The 25,765-nt window shown below is 45.0% G+C and overlaps 1 protein-coding gene across 2 annotated transcripts; it reads right to left on the reverse strand.

The window, feature by feature from the left end:
- Positions 1–10,076: 10,076 nt before the first annotated feature.
- On the reverse strand, positions 10,077–24,761 carry LOC119437771 (uncharacterized). Of its 2 annotated transcripts, none has more exons than XM_037704743.2 (6): positions 23,746–24,761; positions 20,419–20,575; positions 19,264–19,366; positions 17,199–17,302; positions 12,215–12,271; positions 10,077–10,241 (listed from the first exon to the last, which is right to left on the reverse strand). In XM_037704743.2, the coding sequence occupies exons 1-5, from the start codon at positions 24,594–24,596 to the stop codon at positions 12,215–12,217; spliced, it is 1,272 nt and encodes a 423-aa protein (XP_037560671.1). In that variant the 5' UTR covers positions 24,597–24,761; the 3' UTR covers positions 10,077–10,241. The 2 variants fall into 2 exon arrangements, with proteins under 2 accessions (XP_037560671.1, XP_049516816.1); XM_049660859.1 differs by having other exon boundaries at positions 19,264–19,381.
- Positions 24,762–25,765: the final 1,004 nt, after the last annotated feature.

Below are 25,765 nucleotides of genomic sequence, written 5' to 3' on the forward strand. Positions count from 1 at the left end.
TCGCCGCCTCTGCTGTTATTCGGTTTCCCCAGAGACGCGACATCGAAGACACCCTGCTTCCCCGGAGAGACGTCGTCCAAGACTCGGTACAATATAGGCAAAGGGCCGCGCAGGGTCTACGTGGCTGTCGGCAAGAAATGGTTCCCAAAGTGTAGCTGATCAGAGAGGAAGGCAATTACGTTCGGAACAGCAACTAGCCCGCTGGCTGCAAAAAAGTAATGGGTGGTATGCGCGAAGGCCGACACACAGCGATTATATAGCCTACTGCTAAAAAAAAAAAAAAAAAAAAAAAAAAAAAAAAAATCTCCCCACGCGTCAAAAATTGGTCAGTAATGGCTTGCAATTGTTCCCCTTGAACGAGGAATTCCTAGAAAGCGCGAGTCATAAGTTTGCGTTGATTACGTCCCTGCTCTTTGTAACATGCACCGCCCGTCGCTGCTACAGATTGAATGATTAGTGAGGTCTTCGGACCGATGTCCGGCGCTGCCTTTCGGTTGCGCCGGTCTGTTGGAAGGATGGCCAAATTTGACAATTTAGAGGACGTAAAAGTCGCAATTCACCAAACCGATGTCACCATGTCCCATGATGTCGTCGTATAGTTGTGCTCAAAAATAAAGGTATTTTACGTGCGAAAACCACGATATGATTATGAGGCACGCTGCAGTGGGGACTTCGGATTAATTTTGACCACTTGGGTTTCTTTAACGTGCACCTAAGTCGAATTACACGATCGTTCTTGCATTTCCTCCTATCGGAATGTGGAGAATCGGAACCCGCGACCCGGTGCTTAGCAGCACTACGCTGCTAAGTCAGTGGCAGGTGCCGTTCTTGTGTGGCATTGGTGAAATGATATAGTTCCTCTGTTGATTCAATTCGCAGAAGTGATGGCGCTGAACTACAATTTAAAGCCTACTACAGCCTTATAAAAGTGTGCGAATACTCGAATAGGTGACCCGTAAAACGAGCAATCGCAGGGTATTGTGGGGCGCGCCGTCTGCTAGCAGCTTCCGGTTCGACGGACGACGCGGCGGCATCGGCGGCATGCCCGGCGCACTTGTTTTTCTACGCGGTTTCAACTGTCAGTCGTGCGAAGCTTTCCGTCTACTTTGTCGACCATGAATGTCGTACCATTCATGCAGCTGATTTCTAGGTTTCAGTTCACTCTGGGCGCGAAGATGACGAGCCAAGGAAGGCAAGGATACGCTTTTATTCATAAAGGAACTCTGGTTTTCGTTTCGGTGGCCTTTTTTGTTTCTGCCAGGTTGAGCTCTACGACATTTGCCGTTGCTTGGACGCACCGTCACTGACTGCTCTGCCTGCGGGTCAGTCAGACAGGTGAAAAGGTTATCGTTATCCGATAATTTATCAAGCGTATAGAACCATTACTTAGAAAATCGGGTGCTGAGGCGATGGCTACAGTGGTGCATGCTGTTCTGTGATCGTAGCTAGAAACCGATATCGTCGGTATAACGGCGCAGCTAGCGCTGAAAATAACTTTGCGCGCTGTCAACGGCATTTCTCGGTCGAAACTCTAGGTTCATTTGAAGTGGTACGTAGTTAAACGTTCTCGCTTTTTTTTTTTTTTTTTGTCAATAATGGCCGTATCGCCGTCATATTACGGCTGCGCATTATCTATATCTGTGCTGAAGGAGCTAAGAAGGGCTAGTTGGTTACGAGTATTATGGATGTATCTCGCTGTGTCCCGCTTAAATTCGCGCCGTAAAACCTCGTTTCATAATACCATATGTGCATGCGAGTACTGACATAGTTTTGGTGCCTGAGTCAATATGTTAGAAAAGAAATATCTTGGGGAATCATTCCGTGTCGGCCCTTACACAGCTAATCGCCGCCTGATAAGTGGCACTGTTCACTTCACTTTCTTTTTGTTCACGGATGGTCTCTGCCTTGTTATAGTTTTGGAAGTGGCAGCCATTCCTTTGATGTTTGTGCACAGCTGCACTCAGCAAGGGTTGCTGCAAGGCAGTAGTTACATGCGTTCACCTTTAACGCTTGAATTTGAGCAACCAAAGGCTGAACAGCCGACGATAATTTTGATAGGCACCTGCAACCGGGTAATCTTCGAGTGGGACAAAGCCGGACTGCAAGCGCAAGTGGCTCAGTCAGCTAAGGCGTAGCGCTGCTAAGCACGAGCTCGCGGGATCGAACCCCGGCCGCGGGGGCCGCAGTTCTATGGAGGCGAAATGCGAAAACGCCCGTGTGCTTGCGTTGTAGTGCATGTTAACGAACCCCAGGCGGTCAAAATTAATCCGGAGCCCTCCACTACGAGCGTGCCTCATAATCAGAACTGGTTTTGGCACGTAAAACCCCAGATAGAAGAACGGACTGCAAGCGCATCAATGGAATTCAACGACGAAGCCGTGGCGGCGGCTGCGCTCACTCGAACCGAAAGCAGCTAGCAGACGGCGCGTCCCACAATCCCTCGCTATTTTACGGGTCACTACTCAACGAACAGCTTTGTCTGATTTCGTGATCGAGACAACATGAGTTAAATTAAACATATATGCCTTCAAACCCGCACGCGTGATCTCGGTACCGATCGCCGATGAGTCTCCCATATACTATACTGTACCCATACGAATATAACGGCAAGTCTTCCGCGACGGTTTGCCGCTACATTTGTCCGCTGCGAATATGTCACGGGTGCACTGGAACCCGTTAGGCCTAATCGGCGCTGCTTCGTCAGGTGTCGGCGACTAAACTTACCGTTCGGTGCCGAATCGACGCAGCCCAGTTAGCAGCGGCTGCATGACACTCGAGCCTAGAGCCGTAAAACCGCCTCACCAAGGACAGCGTGTGTGCAGGCCGGATGACCCTAACGTTTTTCACGGCCGGCATCTTTGCGACATGTACCGTACAACGACCTCTGGTTCCGGGCGCCGTTTGTATAGACGCACATCGGTTTCGTCTAGAGCAAGCCGTCTCAGGTCTAACTTGATTCGTACGATGGGCACGAAAATGTCATGACAAGTGTGCTCACCGTCCGACTAAGACGCATAATTATGCACGGACTATGGGTAGGCCGTGCGGTCGGAGGCGCTCTGGATTTCATAACCTTCGACATGTAGCAAACGACGCCGGACCCGACACTCGGAAGGCGCCTACCCTCTACTGTAGGCGCCGACGCGCGCGCGCTGCGCGCATGACGTCTGCCCGCGGAAAAACCGTTGGAAAACTGGAAAGCAAGCATTTCTAAGCAACAGAAGATTGCCACGAGCAGTTCAACTGTAGCACTGCGGCACCCATTCGACAAGCACTGGAGGTGTTTTTAATACAAATAGTACCTCGCGCCGCGCGCCTGGTGTAGAAATTCGCGTAATTCCAAGATTAAGAGACGCGTGAAAGGGGCACTACAGATTAAAAAAAATTACTCTATCAGTAAATTGCCCTTGCACAATATCAAAAACACCACTCTTACCACGATAAAACATTTGGTAATTAGCCAGAAAAAGCGCAATAACAAGACGGGTGGCGACGCCTCTTTGAAGTTCCCGCAATAACTCGCTGTGACGTCATGGATTTTGACAGAGCTTTCTAGGGCCTATTTCATTCTTTAGTGATGAAGGTGGACGACATTGTGTCCTAAAGGAGCCAAAGATTGAACATGGCGAGTTTCAGAAAGCTTTGCTGAGCCAACGCGGCCTAAATACGAAAAAATACTTTTGAAATCCGTGACGTCACAGTAACATGCCCGCGTTGGGTATTCGGCGCGAAATCCAAAAACTGAAACTTTGACCTTCATTTTCTGTTCTAATAATCTGCCTCTTATTTCAAAATAACAACAGAGTTTTCAAGATACACTTTATCCGTCTAAGCTGACCTAGTGTTATGCTTTTAGCGTCCCTTTAAAGCTAGCGGCAGCATGAAGCATTCTTTCGCCGCTGCTGGGACCAACAGAGCCGTTCGATTTATACGTCAATTCTATTTTTCAGGATTTCACTGTTCTATGAATGAACTTGATTTCATTAACCCTTTCAGCCCTGGCGTCGTCAAATGACGACATGACTTAGAATCGGAATTTTCAGCATGAAAAAAGAACCGAAACTGCTTGTATTTTTCCCGCATCGTACTATTGAAACTGCTAGTGCCATCGCCGTGGTTAGTCATGTGGCTCTACGGAGCCATGTCGAACGAGGAAGAAGAAATGCCAACAAACAAACATGGCAGACGCGCCGTCAGGTACGGGCACTTTTTTTCTTTTATAATTGAATAACCCCTGCGCAGTGTACGTTGCGGTTTTTTTTTATAGTATCTAAACAGATTTCAGAGAGCGCATGTACTTGAATAAGCGTCATTGAATGGCGATATTACTTGTAAGAAGATGTTTTTTCCGTGTGCGGTTTTGACGACAGCAGGGCTTTGTGGTTGTATATGGCGTGCCGTCGGCTTGCCATTGCGTCCGATTTCATTGGGTGTTTTTTTTTTTTTTCTTTTTTTCAGGCACGCCTATACCGTTGTAAGAGGGACGTGAAGGCGATGACGTGGCCGGTATCATGGTCGTGTAGAGGACATTGTGCGCGTACTTGCACGAAGGAGGCCCCTGGAGAGAGCCGGAGGCCGGGGACGGTGCGGTAGGGCATCGGGTGGTCCACAAGACGGTATTGGGCCAAGTCGAGAGAGGGAGGCTTGTCTGATGGTGGCTGACGGGCACAGGACGAGATGCGGGTAGCGCTGGCGGTGGGAACGCAGGCAGCGATTCGCGCACCATGCGGTCAGCCACTGGAAGAGGGTAGTACAACGGCTGTACGAGCCGTGCCGTCATTCCTACTCAGAAGGGCGAAGGCGGCGAGCCGAGCGGCGGCTGCGATGACCAGCGTGGCAAGGTTTTGGAACGACACTGCGCGTGCCGAGCTTGCGCCTCGAGCACGCGCTGCGCTTCCTTATTTTTCACTTCTTTGACAGCCGGCGCCAAGGCACCGGCTGAGAGCGCCGACCAAAACGCACAGCGTTGTGGCGTCGGTGGGCGCTACACCGTGTATACCGACAGATTCATCCTATTCCCGCCAGAACTTGCATTCTAGGCATCTGGAAGAATGCACGGATGCAATTTTTCGTGAACTTGATAATGGAAACTTATCTGATGTGGAGGGAGAAATCGACGGATCTTCAGACAGCGGTGATGAGCTTGAGCAGCCTGAGCCAGATTCACGTTATCAATGCCTCAGTTGTGAACGCATAGCTGGAGTACAGATGTGATGCAGCTGCACGAGGACTGATGCTTGGCAAGCAACTGGACTTACTGGACTTCACCCTCCATATTACTGAAGCACTTGCACGAGCCGACAACCGGCCAAAGGCGCAAAAGCGAGGAAGGCCGTCACTCTCCCCTCTGGTGACTTCGAAAAAAGCAAGATATGCTGAAAATAGGCCTGTACAAAACGTCAGGTTTGATCAGGTGGGACGCTGGCCTCTTCGTACCGACAGCACAGAACAGCGTTGTAAGCTTGAGGGATGCACAGGACAAACCCGTATCATGTGCGAAAAATGTAACGTGCTCCTGTGTCTTGCCAAGGGTTGAAACTGCTTCAGAGGCTCCCACATGAACAATTAGTGAAGTTTGTGTCTGCAATGATTGTGTTTTCCACCTCTGAATAAATTAGCTTTTCACTGCGTTTTACAACCACTGAGCCCTGATGTGCGGTTTTGACGACATGACTGTAAATCGGCAAATAATGACACAAATGACTTGTTTTTTGCTCAGGCATTTTTCTAGAGTCCTTGTGGTGTAAAATATGCAAAGCAAAAAATATATGCAAGGAATAGAAAATCTAGGGCTGAAAGGGTTAAGTGATTCACTTAGCCAACCAGGCTTTGAAAATCCACTTCCTTATTTTCTTCATGGATTTTGATGAAAATTGGCACAAATGTTTAGAATGTCTCCCCGATGCTTCTTATAAAGCTTCAGAGTGATACCTGGAGCACATTTTTCTCCCTTGAACTCTCTGGAGGGCCTGGGTAAATAAAAAAAAAAACGCGATGGAAGGCTCGTTGGGTATTGACTGCATAGCAAAATGCGTGCTGAAGGTCGTGACGGTCTTGCTTTTTTGCATAACAAATTTTTCGGAGTGTCATTTTTAAGTTATCTTCGCATCAAGCACACTTTTGGGATGAACAAATAGGTACATGATAAATTTATAAAAAGTTAAAAAAGACGCAGTTTCGCCCGAAAGGCGAAGAATCAATTGCGATAGCAAATTAGTAGCGAACTTCCAGTAAGGATAGTAGTTTTATCGGCTATACAAAGTTGGACACATTCGCTTAATAACTGAATTAATAAGCATGGTGTCAGTGCGCACAAGCAAACATGAATAGATCGCACTCAATCCGCACACAATCGCTGTCAAAACGCTGGCGAGAGCAAGCGTGCCAGCAGCAGCGAGCGAAGGTTCGTGCGGTCTATCGCTTCAACGGAAACTGAGCGGCGAAAGCACAGCGCATACAAAGGTAAGAGCCGTGTTGCAGATCGCTTTTAAGATACGGTGCGTGCGACCGCCCAGCGCCACGCAAAGTACAAGTACGCAGTTGCTTGCAGAGCAGAAGCCGCAACCACTCCCTCCCGCGCTGCCTTCCCGCTTTGCTTTCCTCCTTTCGCGTAGGGTGATTGAGTCGCCAGTTCCCCTTGCGCCCGGTCGCAACATACGCATTTGGTGCCGCAGCTAAACGTCGCCTCCCCTCCCTCCCGTCACCCCCCCACGGCCTTTCGCGCGACGGAAGAAGTCACGTTCGCTTCCCGTGAAAGCACGCGTCCCTCGCGGGCTTTCACTCGCACATACGGCGCGCGGCGGCCGATTTTATCGCCGTTGGACTTTATACGGAACCTCACAGCGACGGCGACGGCAGAAATCCGCTTGGAGTGTTCATATAATTGCTATCGCAATAAAATGCAAGTGTCACGACCCACACTGTAGCATGCTCAGGGGTACCACAAGGATCTCTGCTTGACCCTCTCCTCTTTCTAATCTACATTAACGATTTACCTTCCTGCGTCTCTTCCCATATCAACTTGTTTGCAGATGACTGCAATATTTCGAGAAATAGCTAGCCCAAACGATACTACTAAAAAAATTAAATTATGGGGTTTTATGTGCCAAAACCAGTTCTGATTATGAGGCACGCCGTAGTGCATAATAAAAACGTACAAACGATACTACTATTCTACAATCTGATCTTGATGCTGTGTCCGCTTGGTGTAAAACTTGGTGCATGGAATTAAACACTAAAAATGCAAAGTTATGCTTGCAACTAGATCTACTAATGCAAAGGTTTCATATCTTGATAACTTTCCTTTGGAAGTAGTATCATACAGATATCTTGGCGTCATTATATCCTCAAAACTAACCTGGAATGGTCACATTGAAACCATAATCGCCAATGCCAACAAAACACTTGCATATCTTCGCCGGAATTTCTCACGCGCCCCTCAGGCCCTTAAACCTTTACTTTATAAAACACTAATTCGTTCGAGGGTGGAATAAGCCGCCTCTGTTTGGGACCCTTTACATGACAATCTAATCTACTCACTCGAAATGGTTCAAAATAACTCTGCACGTTTTACTATGTCTAATTATGCTCGAACGAGCAAGTGTGACTAATATGAAATCGAGCCTTGAACTACCATCACTAGCATCTCGCCGTAAGATTCATCGCTTGTGTCTTTTTCACCGCATATTTCACCATCGCTCACTACACGATGATTTCATCTTTCCTCCCCAGTATGTATCATCATGCATTGACCACCGACATAAAGTGGCCGTTCCTTTTTGTAGGACTTCAACTTTTCAGTATTCATTTTTTCCCAGGACTTGTGAGGAGTGGAACCATCTTCCTACCACTACTGCAGAAATTAGAGACCATCAATGTTTCAAGAATGTTTTAACTAATCGTAACTAAATAGTTCTTTACCTCATGTTGCTTATCGTTGTTTCTTCTTGTTTGCTTGTGTTTACCTGTATCATCTTGTCAGTTTACATTGTTTTATAGTTCGGTGATTTGTATTGATTTGATTTGTTAATTAGAGTATTGTATTTGTATTGGTACATTATATAACTCCATATATAAGTGTACCTTTTCACAGAAATGTTTTTTTTTGCCACTCCCCTCTGTAATGCTTCGGCCCTGAGGGTACAATAAATAAATAAATAAAATAAGGAACGTGACAAAAAAAAAAACAGTCAAAATAGGCTAAACGGTAACAAAGAAATTAGCTTCAGAAACTGAGCACGAAGGCAAAAAAAAATCAGTTTTGAGAATACGGCTCTCAAAGTTTCACTTTCTCTTTAGTTTTCTAAAAGGCACTACATTTGTAGTCTTTGGTGTATTTTGTGATGTGGGGCTTCTTGGTCATGTGGCCTCGGGTTGGGTGTACCTTCATTCACCCCCTTTTTTTGTACGGCATTCTTTGCTGCTCTAGAAGGAGCATGGTGCCCGGGTTTCAAACCAAGTGAGGTGCAGAACTCTGTGTGGACATAAATATAGTTCCAGTGTTGTCCCTGCAGACTGCCTCGTTGATAGCAGTCTCCAGTGCAATCAGTGAGGCTTTCTTTTTTTTTATTTCGGTAGAATCTACCATTTTACTAAAATAAAGGCCCTCAGCAGCCTTCCCAGACATATTCCCTTGACAATGGCTGTGGAACTTAGGATCAGAGAGCCACTGATAGATCTGTAGCTGCTAGGTGCTCCCCAGCTTGCACTTTTGTATGATATGCCTCACTTCTGCAACCAGGTGTCTGTGCCAGCCCATGAGGCCTCGTGAATAGAGCTCATGATGAGATTCTCCTTATGGAGGGGCGGTATGATAGATACTGTTACGAGATATCGTGACAATATGATAATAGTCGGCGTGCGATGTGCGAAATGCCTAGCTGCGGGTACAAAAAGTCAACGCTCGATGTGCTTAGTCGTGCAGTCCGAGGTGCCTATGCGCGAAATTCTTAGGCGCGGGTCCGAGAAGTCTGCGCGCGATGTACTTCATCGCCAATTCGGAGATGTTTGTGTGCGAAATTCTTAGTCGCGGGTCCGAAGATTGCGTGCGCGATGTGCTTGGTCGCGAATTCTGAAACACCGAGTGCTGAACGGCTTAGCCGCGAGTGTGAGGATATCGCACGCGAAGCTTGGTTGCGAAGTCCGCGTCGCCGATGCTCGGAATGCTTAGTCGCGGGTCTGGAACGTCCACAAACTGAAGCTTCGGCCATGCTACTGCGATGTTCGCGTAGTGCCCGTTTTGACACTCGAAGAGATTATGGAGAGTGGAGACTGTACAGAGCTCGCGAGGTGCAAAGAGCCGAGCAGACGACACGAGCGCCGGACCAATGGCGAACCACACTGGAATCACGTGGCGGGCGTGGCCAATCGCAGACTCTGGCACGACCTTCAACCATTTGCTTTTTGTGCGCTTGTTTTTGTATGGAGGAGATAACTGAAGCGGCAAATTTGAAGATGGACAAATGCGCTTTCCGAAGACCAAGATGGCGGCGCTCGGTTGAGCCGTTCCGGAGCTTGAAAAACGCTGTTTTTTCGTGATTTCCGCGAAATTTTCCGTCACCTTGGCTGATACAATAATTTTTAGAGCACTTCTACATGGTTTTCAGTGATGATATTTCGGAATCGGATAGAAAAAGTTATAGAAACTGAAAATGTGATTTTGAAAAAAATCTATTTTTGGCCATTTTTCGCGATGCGGTACCGCTTCCCCCCTTAAGTTTTATAATGCTTCAAATTTATGTTTGTCAAGTACATTCCTGTAAGAAAACATTTCTTTATATTCTTTTCTTATGCTCTCTAGTATTGTTCTCTATTAGCTTTAAACACGACTTTATTCCTAATTCGATCATGGCCGCCTAAGAAAAAGAAGCACTTCTCGGATTCAAATAAAATTGGCATAGCCTGTCAGGTACTTGGAGCACGCCGAGATACACGAAAAACGGAAACCAGAGTAAGCAGTCAACAGTGCTAATTTATTTTAATTTTGCGGTACATTCACGTTTCTTCCTAATGTGTTTCCAGCAGTGTCAATAGCAAATACATAGATGACATTGGCATCACCAAACTCATGCTTTTGCTCCAAAGGAGGCACAGATCCTGGCAACTGCAGAAAGTGCAGCTTGCTGGCCTCAACGCACACTTCCTCGACACCTTCAGGGAACTCCCAATAGTCTAGGACCATTGCATCTTCAGCATGCCGAAATTCTACGAGACGAATGCCATGTGGCGATGTCAAGCGCTGTCTGAGAAAGAAATAGAAGCAAGGCGATCAAAAAAGACAGACAAGCCTTTGCGGCACACTGTGAAAGCCTACATCACACCAAAATCAATTTTAGAGAACAATTATGGCCGACAGCTGTAATGACAAAATAGTTTGCCTGAGCCTACTATAGTATCACTAACCCTTGGCGGTCATCTTTTCCAACACGCAAAAATGTCAATTACCATTGGGTGTCAGGAGGCACATGAGACGTGCTGGCTTGCATGTGCCGATTTATTTCCCTGTGTTTGTTGCAGTGCCTTTCGGTAACTTTTCAATTACTGATAATTGCACTTCAGAGTGTCCGACTACAAGGGCGGCACCTTTTTTACGGCATGCTTAAAGTAATTCGTACCTGTGTTCATGGTGTGAAGCACTGAGGGGATGGCCACATTTTCTCTGCATGCGTTCCATGTTAAGAACTCGACCACGTTTTGTGAATAAAAAAAAAAAATTGTATTCCACCTTCAAACGACTAGCTAACATCCTTGGGTGTGAGCATTGGAGAAGAAAGCCACGGTGAAAATCTTAAAAAATATATATATTTTTTATTTGATAGTTTGCCCATGCAGCAAAGTTATTTAGTGTGTGCAAGTTATATTTACATGTATAGTTGATTACATCCAATGAAATCTAACAAGAATCTATGGTGCGGACCATAGATCCCCAGATGGTAGTTAGGTGGGTGGCTTGGGTGTAGCCCCACTTTGGACAGGCAGTGGCGCCTTGATGATTGCAGTCTGGGACAATTTCAAAGGAAAATTTTCTGAAATAAATCACTTGCTGTGCATCTTTTCATAAAGTGCTCTTTTTTCGTGGTATCTAAAATGCATGAAATAGTTCCTGACTGGAATGACTACAATGTGGGTAAATGTTCCTGATCCCAAAAGGTTAAAAGGGCACTGAAACAAGTTTTCTGAAATGCGTCAAAATTATATCAAAAGGTATATCCTCGGAAAGCATGGACAAATATTTTTCCGAACGCAGCTAGTAGGAACAAAGTTATCAGCAATCTGGCATCGCAAAGGAGAGTCTGGTCAGTCTGGTCTTACAAGCACTGGAACACTATGCACTAACATTGAAAAGGCAGACTACTTTCTGGAAGCAGCCAGATTCCTCAGGTGGCTAATAATAATCCTGAAGCACTTGTCAGAGGGAGCATTCAACTTACTGTGCTGGTTTCTGCAATGCATTTTTGGCCTAATTTGATTTAGGAGTTCTCTTTAGTTAGAGTAGAGAACATGGCCAGAGGCCTTCCCAACGGAATATTGCAGCATCAGTGAAACAATTGTCCACAGTGCCTCTTGCAACGCTTTTTCAAATGTTGCACTGCGAATTGAACAATTCCTCTTAAATTAGTGCATAAAATACAAAATTCATATTTTCAGCCAGAACAACTCAATTTTGAGGTTGAATTATGAACAATAATGTTGTTTTTACATAGCATCAAACAAATTACAAAATTCGCGCGTCGCATGAGAGACCTCTGTGAGCCTAATACAATGTGACATGCCCAAGCTGACCAATTATGCCGTTTTGACGCTGCTTCTAAATACAAAGCTGAAGGTACACTGCCGAGCAAGAAGGACACAGCCAGAAGTGACAGATGGCAGACTAGCTGAATTTCTAGGGACCATATAATTGAGGTCCTGTTTGTCACCTGAGGCGGAGTATGTAAACCGAGGTAAGAGTTTGAAAATGCTGTTGTTCGTGAACCAACTGCTCATGAGCAGAAGCATTCATAAGAGACGTAGCACTGTAACTGCTTCATTACCTTCTTTATTATAAACTTTGCTCCACATAACTTGCTATTACCTTTTTCAACAAGACATTTTTAAGAATCCTTGTGAAAGCAACTTTCTAAAGCCACAAGAGGCAAAAGCAGAACTCCTCAACGTGTAAAAACATATGGCAACAAGGAAAGAATTGAAAGGGTCAATAAAGGAATCCACTCACTCATTGTGGAGCTGAATCGAGCCAGCAACGTTTGATGTCCTGCTGACATTCAGCCACCTGGAAATATGATTCATCAATGCAAGCTTCTGTCTCTTGCATGTTAATTTTTCTTGACCTTTTATGACTGGAACTGTTTTTGTTTACTTGAAGCAAAACACTTAAATTGCTTTTGCAAATGCTTCTTTGTACATTGGGGATGGCAAAAAAAAAAAAAAACGAGAACATCTTCAGGTTATTGCCACCCCACATCAATACGTCTAGGCTTAATTTAAAAAAAAACTGACAACAGGCCCTGAGTGCAAAAAAATAAAAAGAAACGCATTTATATCTTTGTTTGATCTCACTGCATGTCTCTTGATTTGCAATACTGGAGGTCTTACTTATTAAACATTGAAAAAAAGTTTTCTTTTTTTTTTCATTGCAGAGGTGAACCTGAATGGGTACTGCCACATGCTTCTCTTGGGGTGTTCACTCTCATTCAAAACATACCATATGTACGGAATGCACTTTTGCAATGTGTGTAGTTATAAGACCAGAAAGCTCGTGTGAAACATTATGACTACATCGTCAGGGTGAAACAAAGTTCCAAGCGGAGAGCTTAGATACCCACACTGCCTCGTACCTCAACGACTAAGACAGCTGTGAATGTCAATATATACAATTATCATACGATGCCACACGTCTATATCTCATTTCACACATATCAGTAAACGCAACCAAGGCTAGAGAAACTTATTCCACTGCTCGCATTTGCGACTAACATGTGCCAAGTATATATCCCATGTAATCTGATGAAGTCTGATACTTTTAAGTTGCAACATATGACATAATTATTAGAGGGAAGGCTTCGCAGAGCCAAGCCTATTTACCACAAAATTAGCGGAGCTGCATATTTATTCAACCAGCGGCCACTGCGCACTGCTTGAGCTCGTGACGAAAACATATAGTGTCACATACAAAGGCACACAAGTAATGCCTGATTTGACGTACCCGACATCACCAAGTTGTAGTTGTAATACAGTGAAACCTCGATATAACAAACTTCAGGAGACCTCGGTACTTGGTTCGTTATTCTGAAAAGTCGTTATAGTGAAAGCCCCAAAATAAAACATTCCGCCCATTAACTCATCAGTTCATAAGTTGTCAACATATGAGCTATTCATGAAGACATCATTGTTGACTTTCGGCCCACGCTGTTGCTATTTGCCATAATTTCTGGCCCCACGCACCACCGAAGTACCGTGTAATAAGAGTGACACACTCAAAACAGATGCTGACGCCGAGAAAACTACCGACAAAAAGGAAGCTCCATGTCGCCTCCAAAGCGCAATGTTTTTTGTTGTTTGTTTTTCACATTCCTTGCCGTGGACACCGCAACTGTCTCACTCGAGGCAGACAAAGTGTGACCGTGTAGCAACCCCGTGAGTGTGGAGGTTACATTTCTCTGCGCACATAGCTAGCATGGCCACAACAAGAAGTGTGAAAGAGGCGGACGGAAAGAAGGGCGGAAGAAGGAAGAGACATGTCTCTGTTGCTGGGCGACACTTGTCTGAGCGGAGCATGCGCTCGCAAAACCTGATACGTCGTTGCCTTTGGGGGGTGGGGTAGCAGCAGCTTAGTAGCCCCAAGCTAGTGTTCGAATGGTCCTGCGCGTGACAATCGCCACTTCGGGACCTTTTCAGAAAGAATGGCTTGCCTGACTGTTCAGCTGACATGCTGTTACCTTGCTTCGGAACAAAAAAGTGCGAGTCGAGAGCGAAAGTATTTTGCGGTGATGCCCGACCTGATGCGCGGCATGTCGCCTCGCTAGTTCCTCTGCTCTACCGAACAGCGGTGTCCGAATGTCAGTCCATGCGGGGCCTTTGGGCACACTGGGTTGCTGTAGAGCACAAGGGTGCTGTCCTAAACCAGGGACGGACCCACTGCAATGCGCGCCGGCGTGTCATCTGCCATGCTTAGGGTTGGCTGGTGCGGAAAAGGCGTGCGCGAAAGAACTTGTGTGCACGTGCGGGTGACAGTTGCTTGCCTTGTGACATGCCGCTGTCACCTATTCACGTGATTGTCGTGCTGCTTCCGAGGCTTTTTCGGAACTCGTGGAGTGATTATCGTGGGCGATTGGCCTTTTAAGAGGCAGCTGCCCAGCTTCCTGACGCGCTGATGCTGAGTGCCAGCGTGCTTTTTTTTTTTTCCTCAGGTGCCGTCTCAGGAGGAGGAGGAAACACGTTTATTAAGAAAAAAAAAAGAACAAGCAGGTGTCTTCCTGCTTGTGCTGGGAGGTGCCCTCAGTTCAGGGCTCCTGCGGCTCTTGCTATCTCTTGGGCCCGCCGCACCAGTTGTTGCTGGTCACGAGGGTCCGAGCTAGTCAGCACGGTCTCCCACTGCTCAGGTGTGGGGTTGGATACATGCGGGGCTACTTGTATTTTGGGGCACGCCCATGTGGTGTGATATAGGGAAGCGTAGTCGTTACAAAGAGGGCATTTGTACGAGTACAGCGCAGGGTGTATTGCGTGTAATGCGCTTAGAGCGATTGCTGACGTGCCTTACAGAACGCACTCTGAACCACTGTTTACAACCTATCGTATCATGCACTTATCCAACATGTACCAGCATCATCTTTTACAGCTCTACAAATTGCAGATTGAACACGGCATTTTGTTCTTATGTGAAGTCGCCAACCTCCACACCAATATTCTTTACTACCTTACAAGGCACCACGAGTATTGGTCTGTGCCTCACCCACGTACTAACTACGGCTTTCAAACCCTAAGCTATACATTGCCTTCTCTGCTTAACAAGTTTGGCTTTTCTCACACCTCGATACGCGAACTTTCCTTTAACTCTCTTCGAAACTTATTTAGTTAATGTGTGCATTTCCCCGCTACTTTAATTATTTTTTGTGACCGCAACTTGCTTTGAATGTATCCGGAGTATTTGTAGTATTGCCCTTTTTATTGTGCACCACGTTTTTCCAGTTTTGAGTCTTTCATGCTACATTATGAGCCTGCACTATTCCTGTTTCCGTGCATACCGCAGTACCGATGTATATGAGGGAAAGGGAGCTTTTTCAAGCCGCGACTGAGCGGCTTTTTTTCCCTTCTTCTCAGCCCTGTATTTATGTATGCATGTCTGGAATAAAGACTCAGACTGAGACTAATCTGCTTAAATGGGGGTATATGTTGGTTTGTGATTGTTGCCATGCTACTGCCATCTTCGCGTGAGAAGGTCTTGTCTCAGGTTCTCCGAACCCATATGCCTTGTCGTCTGCTAGCCTCCTGTTTTGGCTGCCGTGACTGGATACATAGAAATCGAAGGATCTCCAGATTTTGAAATATTAGCTCGTACCACTGAGGCGGTGTTAACATACACGGAAACTGAATAACGATCGTTATTCTGAAAAGTTCGGCATTCTGAAGTTCGTAGTACTGAAATATTTTTACATTGAAACTATAAGAAGCCAGCGGGGGATTTCTGAAAAGTTCGTTAATCTGAAAAGTTTGTTAATGTGGGGTTCATAGTAATGAGGTTTTAGCGTAATATGAAAATATCATGATTGCCAAGTATGAAACAGTCAAAAGATTGGTCAACAAGGTAAGCCACATGCTGGAGCTAACGCTCCGACAAGGAGACATGTCTGGGAACGGTTCTTTGTTGTTGCCCTTGTGCAAGACCTTTTGACTTCAGGTCTTAACTGCCGACTGTTAACCGCTAAAAGTCCCCCCACTTTGTCTTGTCTGGATGTGCACACCACGCCCAGAACCATGTAGGGTTTAAGATTAAATTCAGTGATAAGCATCAGTACCAAACAGAGTATATTCCTGCTGTTTCAACGTTATTGCCTTTGCAATAATCTTGCAATCACGGCCCCATGCTAGACGGCTGCTATGGGGCCTCAACACTTGGAAGGTGGCCATGGCCCTTTCTTCTGTGTAGCACTAGGTGTGGCTGGCCATCAAGTCAAGCCTGCTTGCACTGCATAAAGGCTGCTTCAAAATGCCCTATGTTGTCAATGCAAAGTTGCTCTGTTAGCAGCCACGTGTGAATCTCCAGGGAGTGAATACGGTGGTTGGTTCTTGGTGAGGCCATTTGCAAGCTTGCCGCGGGTCTTTCACAGTGGTGAAGTGGGACGAACTTACAAAGGGCTAGAACTGATATTCATTGACACTTTCTTAAGAGTGCCTGCAAAGCAGTAGCTGCAAGTGCTTTGACATGTTTACTGCTCATTCTGAAAAGCATAGTTAGCGCAAAACTGTGAAAAAAATAAATCAGCTAATAAACCGCTCATAGCAGACATACCTATTTTAAAGGAGTACCAATAGAAATCTTTTGTCTCAGTTTTTATTTCTTTAGTGGATAGCTGTCGACGCAGTAGTTCCACTATGGAGCCTCAATTCCTCGAGAGCACAACAAATAATTAATTATGTTACGTTCTAATGTGACCAGTTCGAAATGCTCATCAAATGCAGCGTGGCTTCGGACATGGCAAAGGAGACCATTCAAGTCATCGAAAGCTCATCTGGCGGTCTCATAGTACCAGACACTACTGATGTGTATACACACACTATGACCATGCTGCCGAAAACTGAGTCCATTCAGCACTCGACAAGACAAGAGGGGCCAATTTACTGCTTTCCGCGACGAGGTCATTGCATGGCAGACTGGCACGCTCTTGAGTTGTTTGTGATACCACGTGGCTGCCACCTTTGCCATTGGTGACATCAATACAGTCCCCCTTTTCACGACCAAATTAAGCCATGCTGCGCTTCGTGCGCATTTTGAATGGGTCACATAAAAGGTGCTGCAAGTAATTATTTGTGGTGCTCTCGAGGAACTGAGGCTTCGTACCACGATTATGGAGTCGACAGCTATCTAAAGAAGCAGACAAAACGGGACACAAAATTCTGTTTCACTGCTCCTTCAAGCGAAGCCTCAGCTAACTGGTGCAGCCTTCGCAGAACATACACGAGACAGATGAAGAGTTTCTTACGGGTGATGGCTCAGGATGATGGCACAAGAACGCGACCATTTGGCTCCGGAAGGGTATGATCTTGGGCTCAGGGTGTTGCGCTGCACGAGGCTTCTCTTTCGGCTCTGAGTGCAAGAAAACAAGGACAAGAAGAATGAAGACAGGCAAGAGCAATGCTCACACATTTATTCATCAGAGCTTCTTTTTTTCAGTTAAATTCGACCGCTTAGTCAGCAGATGTGTCAGTGCACATAGCATGAAGAAAGTCTTACAAATATTTTTCAGACTGCTTTCAGCCAAACCCACTTGGACAAAGTAAAAGCCAGCATTGCAAATAACAGTCCTGCATAAACCTGTGTGATCTTCACGCTCATCATCAGAGCTTGAACTCTGCCACCAATTTACTGCTATAAACATGGCTTTAGAATTGCAACAGACGCTGTAACAAGAGGCTGCTGTAAACATGTGAGCCAAATATTACTGCACTGCATGCAGCAGGGAATTTACAATTTACTGTCAAACAAAGCGACAAATCGCTTGCTCTCACTTCCGCAATGTCGTCATGCAGCAGCATTGAAAGCAGCTGGCCCATCAATGCTATTCACTGATTTCGTTATTGTGAGAGCATTCTCAGTAATATACATAATTGCTAATATCGAGTTAAATAAATGAAAAATATATGTAGCTTGTGGTGCTTTGCTCACGCACTGCACAGGCCTATTAATGAATTCTGTAGTGATCATAACTTCTTAATGCTATACGTACCTTTTCCTAGCAACAAGTGTCACATGGCGGCACATCCCACCTCATTCTGGCTCTAATTCAGTGTCACCTGATGTTACAAGCAGTGTGCTGCTGCTGTTACCCTCTCTGTATCTGCTAAAATTATGACACTAATACACAATCATAGCAGCTCAAAGTCTGTTATTAGCAAGCACAGCCATGAAAACTTTCATACACTTAGGTGCTGCACACTTTTTAGGTGAACTTACAAAGCCATCCTTTGTCCGGGTCCCGTCTTTGTTTACCTGCATCTATGATTCTATGCACAGTTGATGCAATAAGTGATTGAATAATTGTTTGATTAGGAAAATGATAGTGCTTTGGCTTAATTGATAAAGCTGGAGCCTTAGAACTGAAAATGACCAAAAGCCATTGCTGGCAGTGACAGACTTCTATGGCTACACTATTTGTATAGAATCCAAAGCACTGTCTGCTAAATATGAAATTGGTTTAGCAGCCGTAAATGTTCGCAAAACTGCTGCCAACAACCAGCTGTTTACTACAGTTGGTGGCAACCTAGGAATGCAGTGTATGAGAATCCTCGTGTCCCAAAGGTGGCAGCCTGTATGGGAAGCTTTGCATCGGGCAGGCAGATGCACCCCAGCAGGTTGGGGAGAGGCAGAGATGTTCCTTGGCAGGCTGCACACAGGAAGTGCAAGCACTTAGCACCACCAGCTGAGTTACACTAAGATATCGGTGATATCGCTCAACTCTCTTTGGTACCCAGCAAGCGGTGATCACAGAAGTCTTTGCTGCTGCTCCTGATTTTGGTCCATGTGGTTAGCTAGCCATGATCCTGCTGCAGCAGATGCCACAGCCATCCGTACCCCAGGTGGCAAGTTGGAAACCCCTCTTCACCTAACATATTCTCTTCGAGGAACTTCTCAGTGATGTCAACTATAGCTAGAAGGTCTGCTTGAAGAATAAGTTGCAAGCATATAAATGTTTTCCAAGTGTACACATGGTTGTCGTTCACTGTCTCAAGCTTGAACTGAACCGCGGTTGATGAGCAGGCTTGCGCCAAACTCTGGTACATGGTGTGCCAAGGTGTAGGGCTGTTGGCCCCCCCCATATCCCTGCAAGTGGAAAATGCACCGCTGTAAAACACAATGTGACGTCACACTGAGGACAAGCTTCTCAATACCGGCGTCTCTTGGACATACGTTTTGAAACATGGATACACAAAAGGCAGATGCAGTGGGTTTTTTTTTCTTCTTTTTTTGTGTATGTGTGTGGGCAGAACTTAGACTGAATTCTAAAGGTGTCACCACGTATAGTTAGTGCGCAAGTGTAGCACTCTCACCAAGAGTTGTCAGGCGGATTTTCCTCGGCTCAAGTGGGTTCTCGTGGACGACGTCTTCACTTCCTGACGATTGCACGGGCGGAGCAGAAATATTGTTCGCAACCTGCATCAGTCCAGCCTTACTTTTACTTATGATTTCATTCCCAAAAATGTGAGTGGATAATGCTAAATAAGGCACCACAACAAGGAATATACAACCAGTTATGAAAAACTGAAGTGGCTATCAGTGACTGAGAGCTGCTTAGAATTTTATGCAAAGATAAACTTCCCTATTCCTTATCTAAGCTGATACCTGCATTCAACCATTACTCGTCTTGACCGGTTTACGGCCATTCATAATGCCTGGAGGAACATAACAGAAAGTAAAGGCCATCTTAAAACAGCACCTAAACATACTGTTTTGACAAATGTTCGTGTTTTCTTTTTTAAATTGAGAAACCCACACAAGACTGTAGGTACGGCACAAGGAAGGCAAGACGAACAGAAGTAGAGGCACACCCCTGCATATACTCCTGTCTGTCTTGCCTTCCTCGCACTGTACCTACGGTCACAAATCACCAACAAGCCCAACTTTCCCACACAAGACAATAACTTACAAAGGCTGAAACATAAAATGACTGACGGCATCATTGATAATACACTTAGCAGCAAACAGGGTGATTGAAGTTAAAGTTGCTAACTTGACAAATGTTTGTCAGTAGGTCATACAATGGTATCACTAATAGATTGACTGATGTATCTATTATCGCTCACCAAATTTGTCTGTGCCAGTGACAAGGTTGCCAACATTGGGATAGCAGAGTGTCACTTTTGGCATTGCAAAGTTTGGCATTGCAAATGTAGTAGACTTATTGGTTAATCCTATCGGTTATCACAGATAAAACTTATGTCAAAGATAAAGGTTTTGTATAACCACCTTTGGGCCAGCAAAGTGTGACCACTTTTGGCATTGAGAACATTGGCATTGTAAAGGCAATGGTATCTTTCGTAGAGTGTTCAATTTTATTATCACCTATAAAGTTTGCATCACTGATAAGAGTTCTGTGTTGCCATCTCAGAGGGTAGAGCGAAGAGTTGTTACCATTGGGGCCGTTGTAAAGCCTTGAATTTTAAAGCAGGACAGGCAATAAATAAAACAACATAAATATGACTTACTGTTTCTGCATTATCAACGGAGACTGTGTAGATGTGGCAGATGTCATGGAACCCATGGCCCATGATGCCATCACGTGTGTGGCCAAGACCGAAGGTGTGACCCAACTCGTGTAACACACCACCTAAGCTGCTTGAGTAGCACGCTGAAAGCGTGCCCCTGAGATGACAAAACAAGCCAGAGTGAAAAAAGAAGTGACCAACAGTTAAACCAAATTTATGGAAGTAGCAGATTTTCTGTTTTACCACTATGGGAAAAAAAGAAAAACATTTTCTACAAAGAGTATTACTGCATTTACACGAATATAAGCTGCAGGGGCCTTCCGATACAGCAAATAAAATACCACTGTCAAACTATGTTATAAAAAAGTTGCATCTGAACAACAACACCTACACTCTACCCAATATTCATTATAATCATATATTCATCACATGTCGATATCAGTGAGCAGGCAGATCTTAGATTGGCTTTGTTATATCCAATAATTTGTTATGCCCTTGTTATATCGAAGCTCAACTGTACTACGATTACAAGATGAAATAAGGATCTACTGCTCTACTGCAGGCCCATGTGGGACACTAAAGAGAAACACTAAGTCAGTTTAGACTGATAATGTAGTCCTAGAAAAATCTATTTTCATTAATTTCATGATGAGACCTTGATTGATAGAGAAGAAAATGAAGGTCCGCGTTTTTCATATTGAGCCAAAACCTCAGCGTCAGTAGGTCAGTATGATGTCACAAACATCTAAGTATTTTCGTGAGCTAAGATGCCGAGGCACAGTAATAGTTTTCGAAACTTGCAGTTCAGTCTTTAGCTCCTTTAGAATACAGCATTGTCCATCTTCACTTGATGAAACATCAACCTAGGTCTGAGCAGATGCCATCAATATCCACAACAAGCTGGTGCAGGAACTGGAAGGGGCATAACACCCGTCTTTCGTTTTTGTTACTACTGCCTGGCTTACGAAACCCACTCTGGCTTTCTTGGTATTGTAAAAGGGTAATTTGCTAATACAGCTCAACTTTTTTTTTCTTTACTGTCCCCTTAAATACAACACAAATACAAGTCCTGACCAGCAGCTTACCACTATCCTTGAAAATTGTACAATCATTGCATTCTACTGGTACTTGCATATGGGGCAGAAACTTCGAGCTTAACAAGGAAGCTGGACAATATAAGTTGAGGAGTGTGTAAAGAATGATGGAACACAAAATGATAAGCTATACGTTAAAAGACATGAAGATGGTGGTGTGGTTTAGACAGCAAACAGGCGTAGCCAATATTATAGTTGGCATTAAGAAGAGGAAATAGGGTTGGGAAGGACGTGCAATGCATGGGGGCGGTGTCCATTAGAATTAGAGCCCGTGGTCTATTAGAGTTACAGGACGGCTTCCAAGAGAAGGGAAGTGCAGTCAAGGACGGCAGAGAACTGGTTGGTGTGATGAAATTAGGCAAATCTGCAGGCTTAAGATGGTGTCAACTAGATGGCACAAGATGGGGGTGATTGGAGATCACTGGTAGAGGCCTTCATCTTGCAGCGTTCATAAAGTAGGCCGATGATGATGAAATACAATGTTTTAGTGCAGAGTGACAAGTAATCCGCTCGCTTGTCACACCCTGCAGCCTCACACTTGCGGCAACAATGCATGCTGTGTGCTGTCCTGAGGAACCAGATGCACATATACACTGGTGCCACTGCTTTCCAGCTGATGAGGTATTACGCAACAGCTCATCGCGAATAGTGAACTGGGCCGTGATAAGCCTGCATCGTCACCTCGCCAATGTGCGCCCATCACTAACATTCACTCCTGTGGTCTGCCTCAGCCACCAAAAAGCTGGTGCACCTGCAAGACTCATTCTCCTAGCTGTCGAGCTTGCAGAGCTTTGAAATCATGTCATATTTGAACCACATTGTTTGTTGTTGTTGGTGGGCAAGGCAAGTTGGTGCATACAAGAAAGTTAAAAATAAGTACAATTTAAAAGGAATGAAATAGGACACAGGAGAGCACCTGTCTCATGTCTTGTCTTGTCCTTGTTATTTAGCGCTTTCTCAAGCTTATAGAAACATCTCTATATACTATTAGCTCTATATTTGCACAATTACTTTACTTGTCCTGCTTTCATTTAAAAAATTTTTTCCTTATTGCAATGAACTGTCTTACATTACTTTACTCTCTCAATTCTCAAATGTTGTATTTTGTAGCTTTTACAGTTTCATTGTTTACTGAATTGTGTTTACACATTCTTTTTCAACTTGCCGATTGCTTATTACCATACATATTTTTATGTTGTACTATCTGCTAGTGTTGCATTGAATATGTTAACAAGTGCTAAGTTTTGCTTATTTGTATGTTGCTCTAATATTAATCTTCTACTTTTATTTGTGTACTTTCTTCTGAGCCCTCCTTACTCAATGAAGAGGCCCTGTAAGGCACTTTTAAATAAATAAATGTTGGTTAATGAAAAACATGCCAGGAACTATAGAGGGAAGCAAATGTGCTTTCCTGCCTTGCACCTCAGCACTGACACATATACCAAATTCGGGTGTTCATCATAAGATGTTTTTTAAACCACTGTGTGCCACTTGCCAAAACTTGCTGTTTCCTTTTTTTGTCCCAGGAAACAGAACAGCGACGACAATGCAGTAGTGCTGGGGACTGCAATTAGATTTAGACATGCCAGTCATGGGCAGCGCATAAATATCCTACCCCTTCACAGGTGTATTATCACTACAATGTCAGCATCACATGAAAACATTTCACTCTCAGTTTCATTATGACTCTCCAAGGTGCGACTTCCTCAGACGAACACAGAACTGAAAGCTTTCATATACACATGCTTTCCATATTTTGTGACATCACTTTTTGCCTGAGGTGCTGTGCCAGCTGGCACAAAACAATAAAAGCCTAAATGCAGTGCAATGCATTACTGTGTCATGGTTTGCATAGTACATTAGAGGATGTAGGTGATCAGGTAAGCGATGTTCAGTGCAGGTAAGCAATGTTCAGTGGAATTTCATTGATACGTTTCAGCATATGTTTTTAGGGGTAATACGTTTTTTGTTGTTTTCCCAGCCAATGTTTTACAGGAGCAATGTATTTCGAATAACACGGTTTTCGGATGATACTTTTTATTTTCTGCTTCCCCTGAAGATCGTATCAACGAGATTCCACTGTAGCTTTCTTTTTCTGTGCTAAGTCACTTCATGCATGGTGTAGTGCATGCATGACCCTCATCTGCTGCCATTGGTTTTTTCACAGCACAGCAAGGTTTTCATAACCCAATCGCACACTGACTGCAATGCAGGAGACCAAAAGCACACTCACCTGTAGTTACTGTCATCCATGAAATGCAGGCGATCCACCTGTCTCGTGTCGTACAACCTCCAAGAAAGCTCTTCGACATTCTGCGCCCAAGTGTAGAGGCAACCAGTTCCACACAAAGCCAGTCCTCCGGCACCAACCATAACGTGGCCTGACACTCGACTCATAACCTCACTGTGCGTCCTCGCTTCGACTGCATCGCTTCGATAGCGCGTCCAGGACAAGAATGCCACAAACTTGCAATGGTCCCCATCTCTGAGTTCTGAATTCATCAACTCCGTTGCTATGCAGCTCCAAATGTCCTCGCTCGTCATCACACGAGCCTCGCTGTAGCGAAGCTTGCTTTTGAAGATGTGAACCACAGGCTCACCACCTTCCGTGCACTCAAGAAAAAATGATTTGTGACCCACACCGGCAGCTGCAAGAGTTTCAGCCATTGCCGTCTGTAGAATTTGCATTCCCAAGCTGATGCGATTGCAGGCACTCTTGATGGAGCAGTCTTCCTCCTCAGGCCCTTGAAAGCAACCCTGCTGTGGTGCATCGTGGCACGTAATGTAGACGAGGCGGATGTATTTGCACTGCTGGTGGAGCACTGGCTTAAAGAACAACGTAAATGTTTGACAGGCTGTGTCATATTTCAGGACGAGGTCATTTCTTCCGCGTACAAGCTGAACAATCACTTTGAATGTTCCGTTGGCTGTCGGCCACAATACGAAGCTGTCGGGGCATGCGCTGGACAGGTTGGCCACTGACACCGAGGCTGATGAGCAGCCACTACCACATGTGCCACAAAGTAGCGCCAATGGGTAATGGACAACACTGTCAGGTTTGTGATTCGTAACCCTAAAGGCCATTTTGACAAGTAACGATGCAGGAAGTGGCCACAGACGTTACCACCAGTACATACAGTGGAGTTAGGCAAACAAAATCGAGCAAAATAAACAAAATGTGAAAAACCTACTATTGTTTATTTAGCCTATCTTATAGTCTGTGCGATGCAATGAGACAAGCAGTTTCGGCTGTCACGAGATGCAGCAGGAACTCTTGTTTTCTTGCTCATTCTTTTTAGTCAGAGCAATATAACTCTGCTCAAACTTCTTCGCCATCCAGTCAGGCACGGGTGCGTTCCAGTCTTCGGGGGGCTCGGACCTCAGCTGCCAGACGTCGTTGTCTCGACTGGCTTTTAGGCGGTCGTGCTTCCTCTTCTCCTCACTCTTCACCACGGCATTCTGTTCACCAATGACGGAAACACAACAGTTAAGAAGATTAAAGGGGCCCTGAAACATGTTTTGAAGATAGTAAGAAAACGTTGCTGATCTGTTGAAGAGGCTCCTGTGAACGCGAGCCAAATATTATTTTACTACATGCAGCAAGGAAATTACAATCTCGTGTCAAAAGCAGTAAAAAATCTCTCACAATGTCGTCATGCAGCGTCATCACAAACAGCTGGACCCACAACTGCTCTTGGGTGATTTTGTGATTGTGAGAACATTCTCAGTAATACAATCATTGCTCATTGCTCAGTAGGGCATTGCACCCTTGCGCCCCCTTGCCGTCACCCCTGTGTAGCTTCCAGCGTGCTAGTGGAAATGAACGGAGACAGAAAGCCGCTGATCGGTCTGATAACTAGGTCTAACTTCATTTGTTCTTGAAGAATTAGAAAATTTTTTACAGCAGGAGATTCGTGAGGGGACATAATATATTAGCGATGCCATTCCATGATTGGTTAGCAAAGTGTTTCAGGGCCCCTTTAACAATGGTTAAGTTCACGACCCCCCAGAGACTGAAACATCATTCTCACACCAGAAGCTTCACTAGCTTTCATAGGTATAGCATTTTTCTAAAGCGTAAATATTTGTTACCTCAGGGTGCATTATGTGTCTTGTTGAAGGTCCGATAAAAACGTGCACTTATATTTTAGACAATTTTCTACACTGGTTTATCATTCACCAACTGGTTACTGCAACTTTAGAGACTTGTCACTAAATAACAGGTACAGTAGCAATACTAGAGGCATGTTGCT

Source organism: Dermacentor silvarum, chromosome 1, assembly GCF_013339745.2.
Source record: "Dermacentor silvarum isolate Dsil-2018 chromosome 1, BIME_Dsil_1.4, whole genome shotgun sequence".
In the NCBI taxonomy this organism is placed as follows: domain Eukaryota; kingdom Metazoa; phylum Arthropoda; class Arachnida; order Ixodida; family Ixodidae; genus Dermacentor; species Dermacentor silvarum.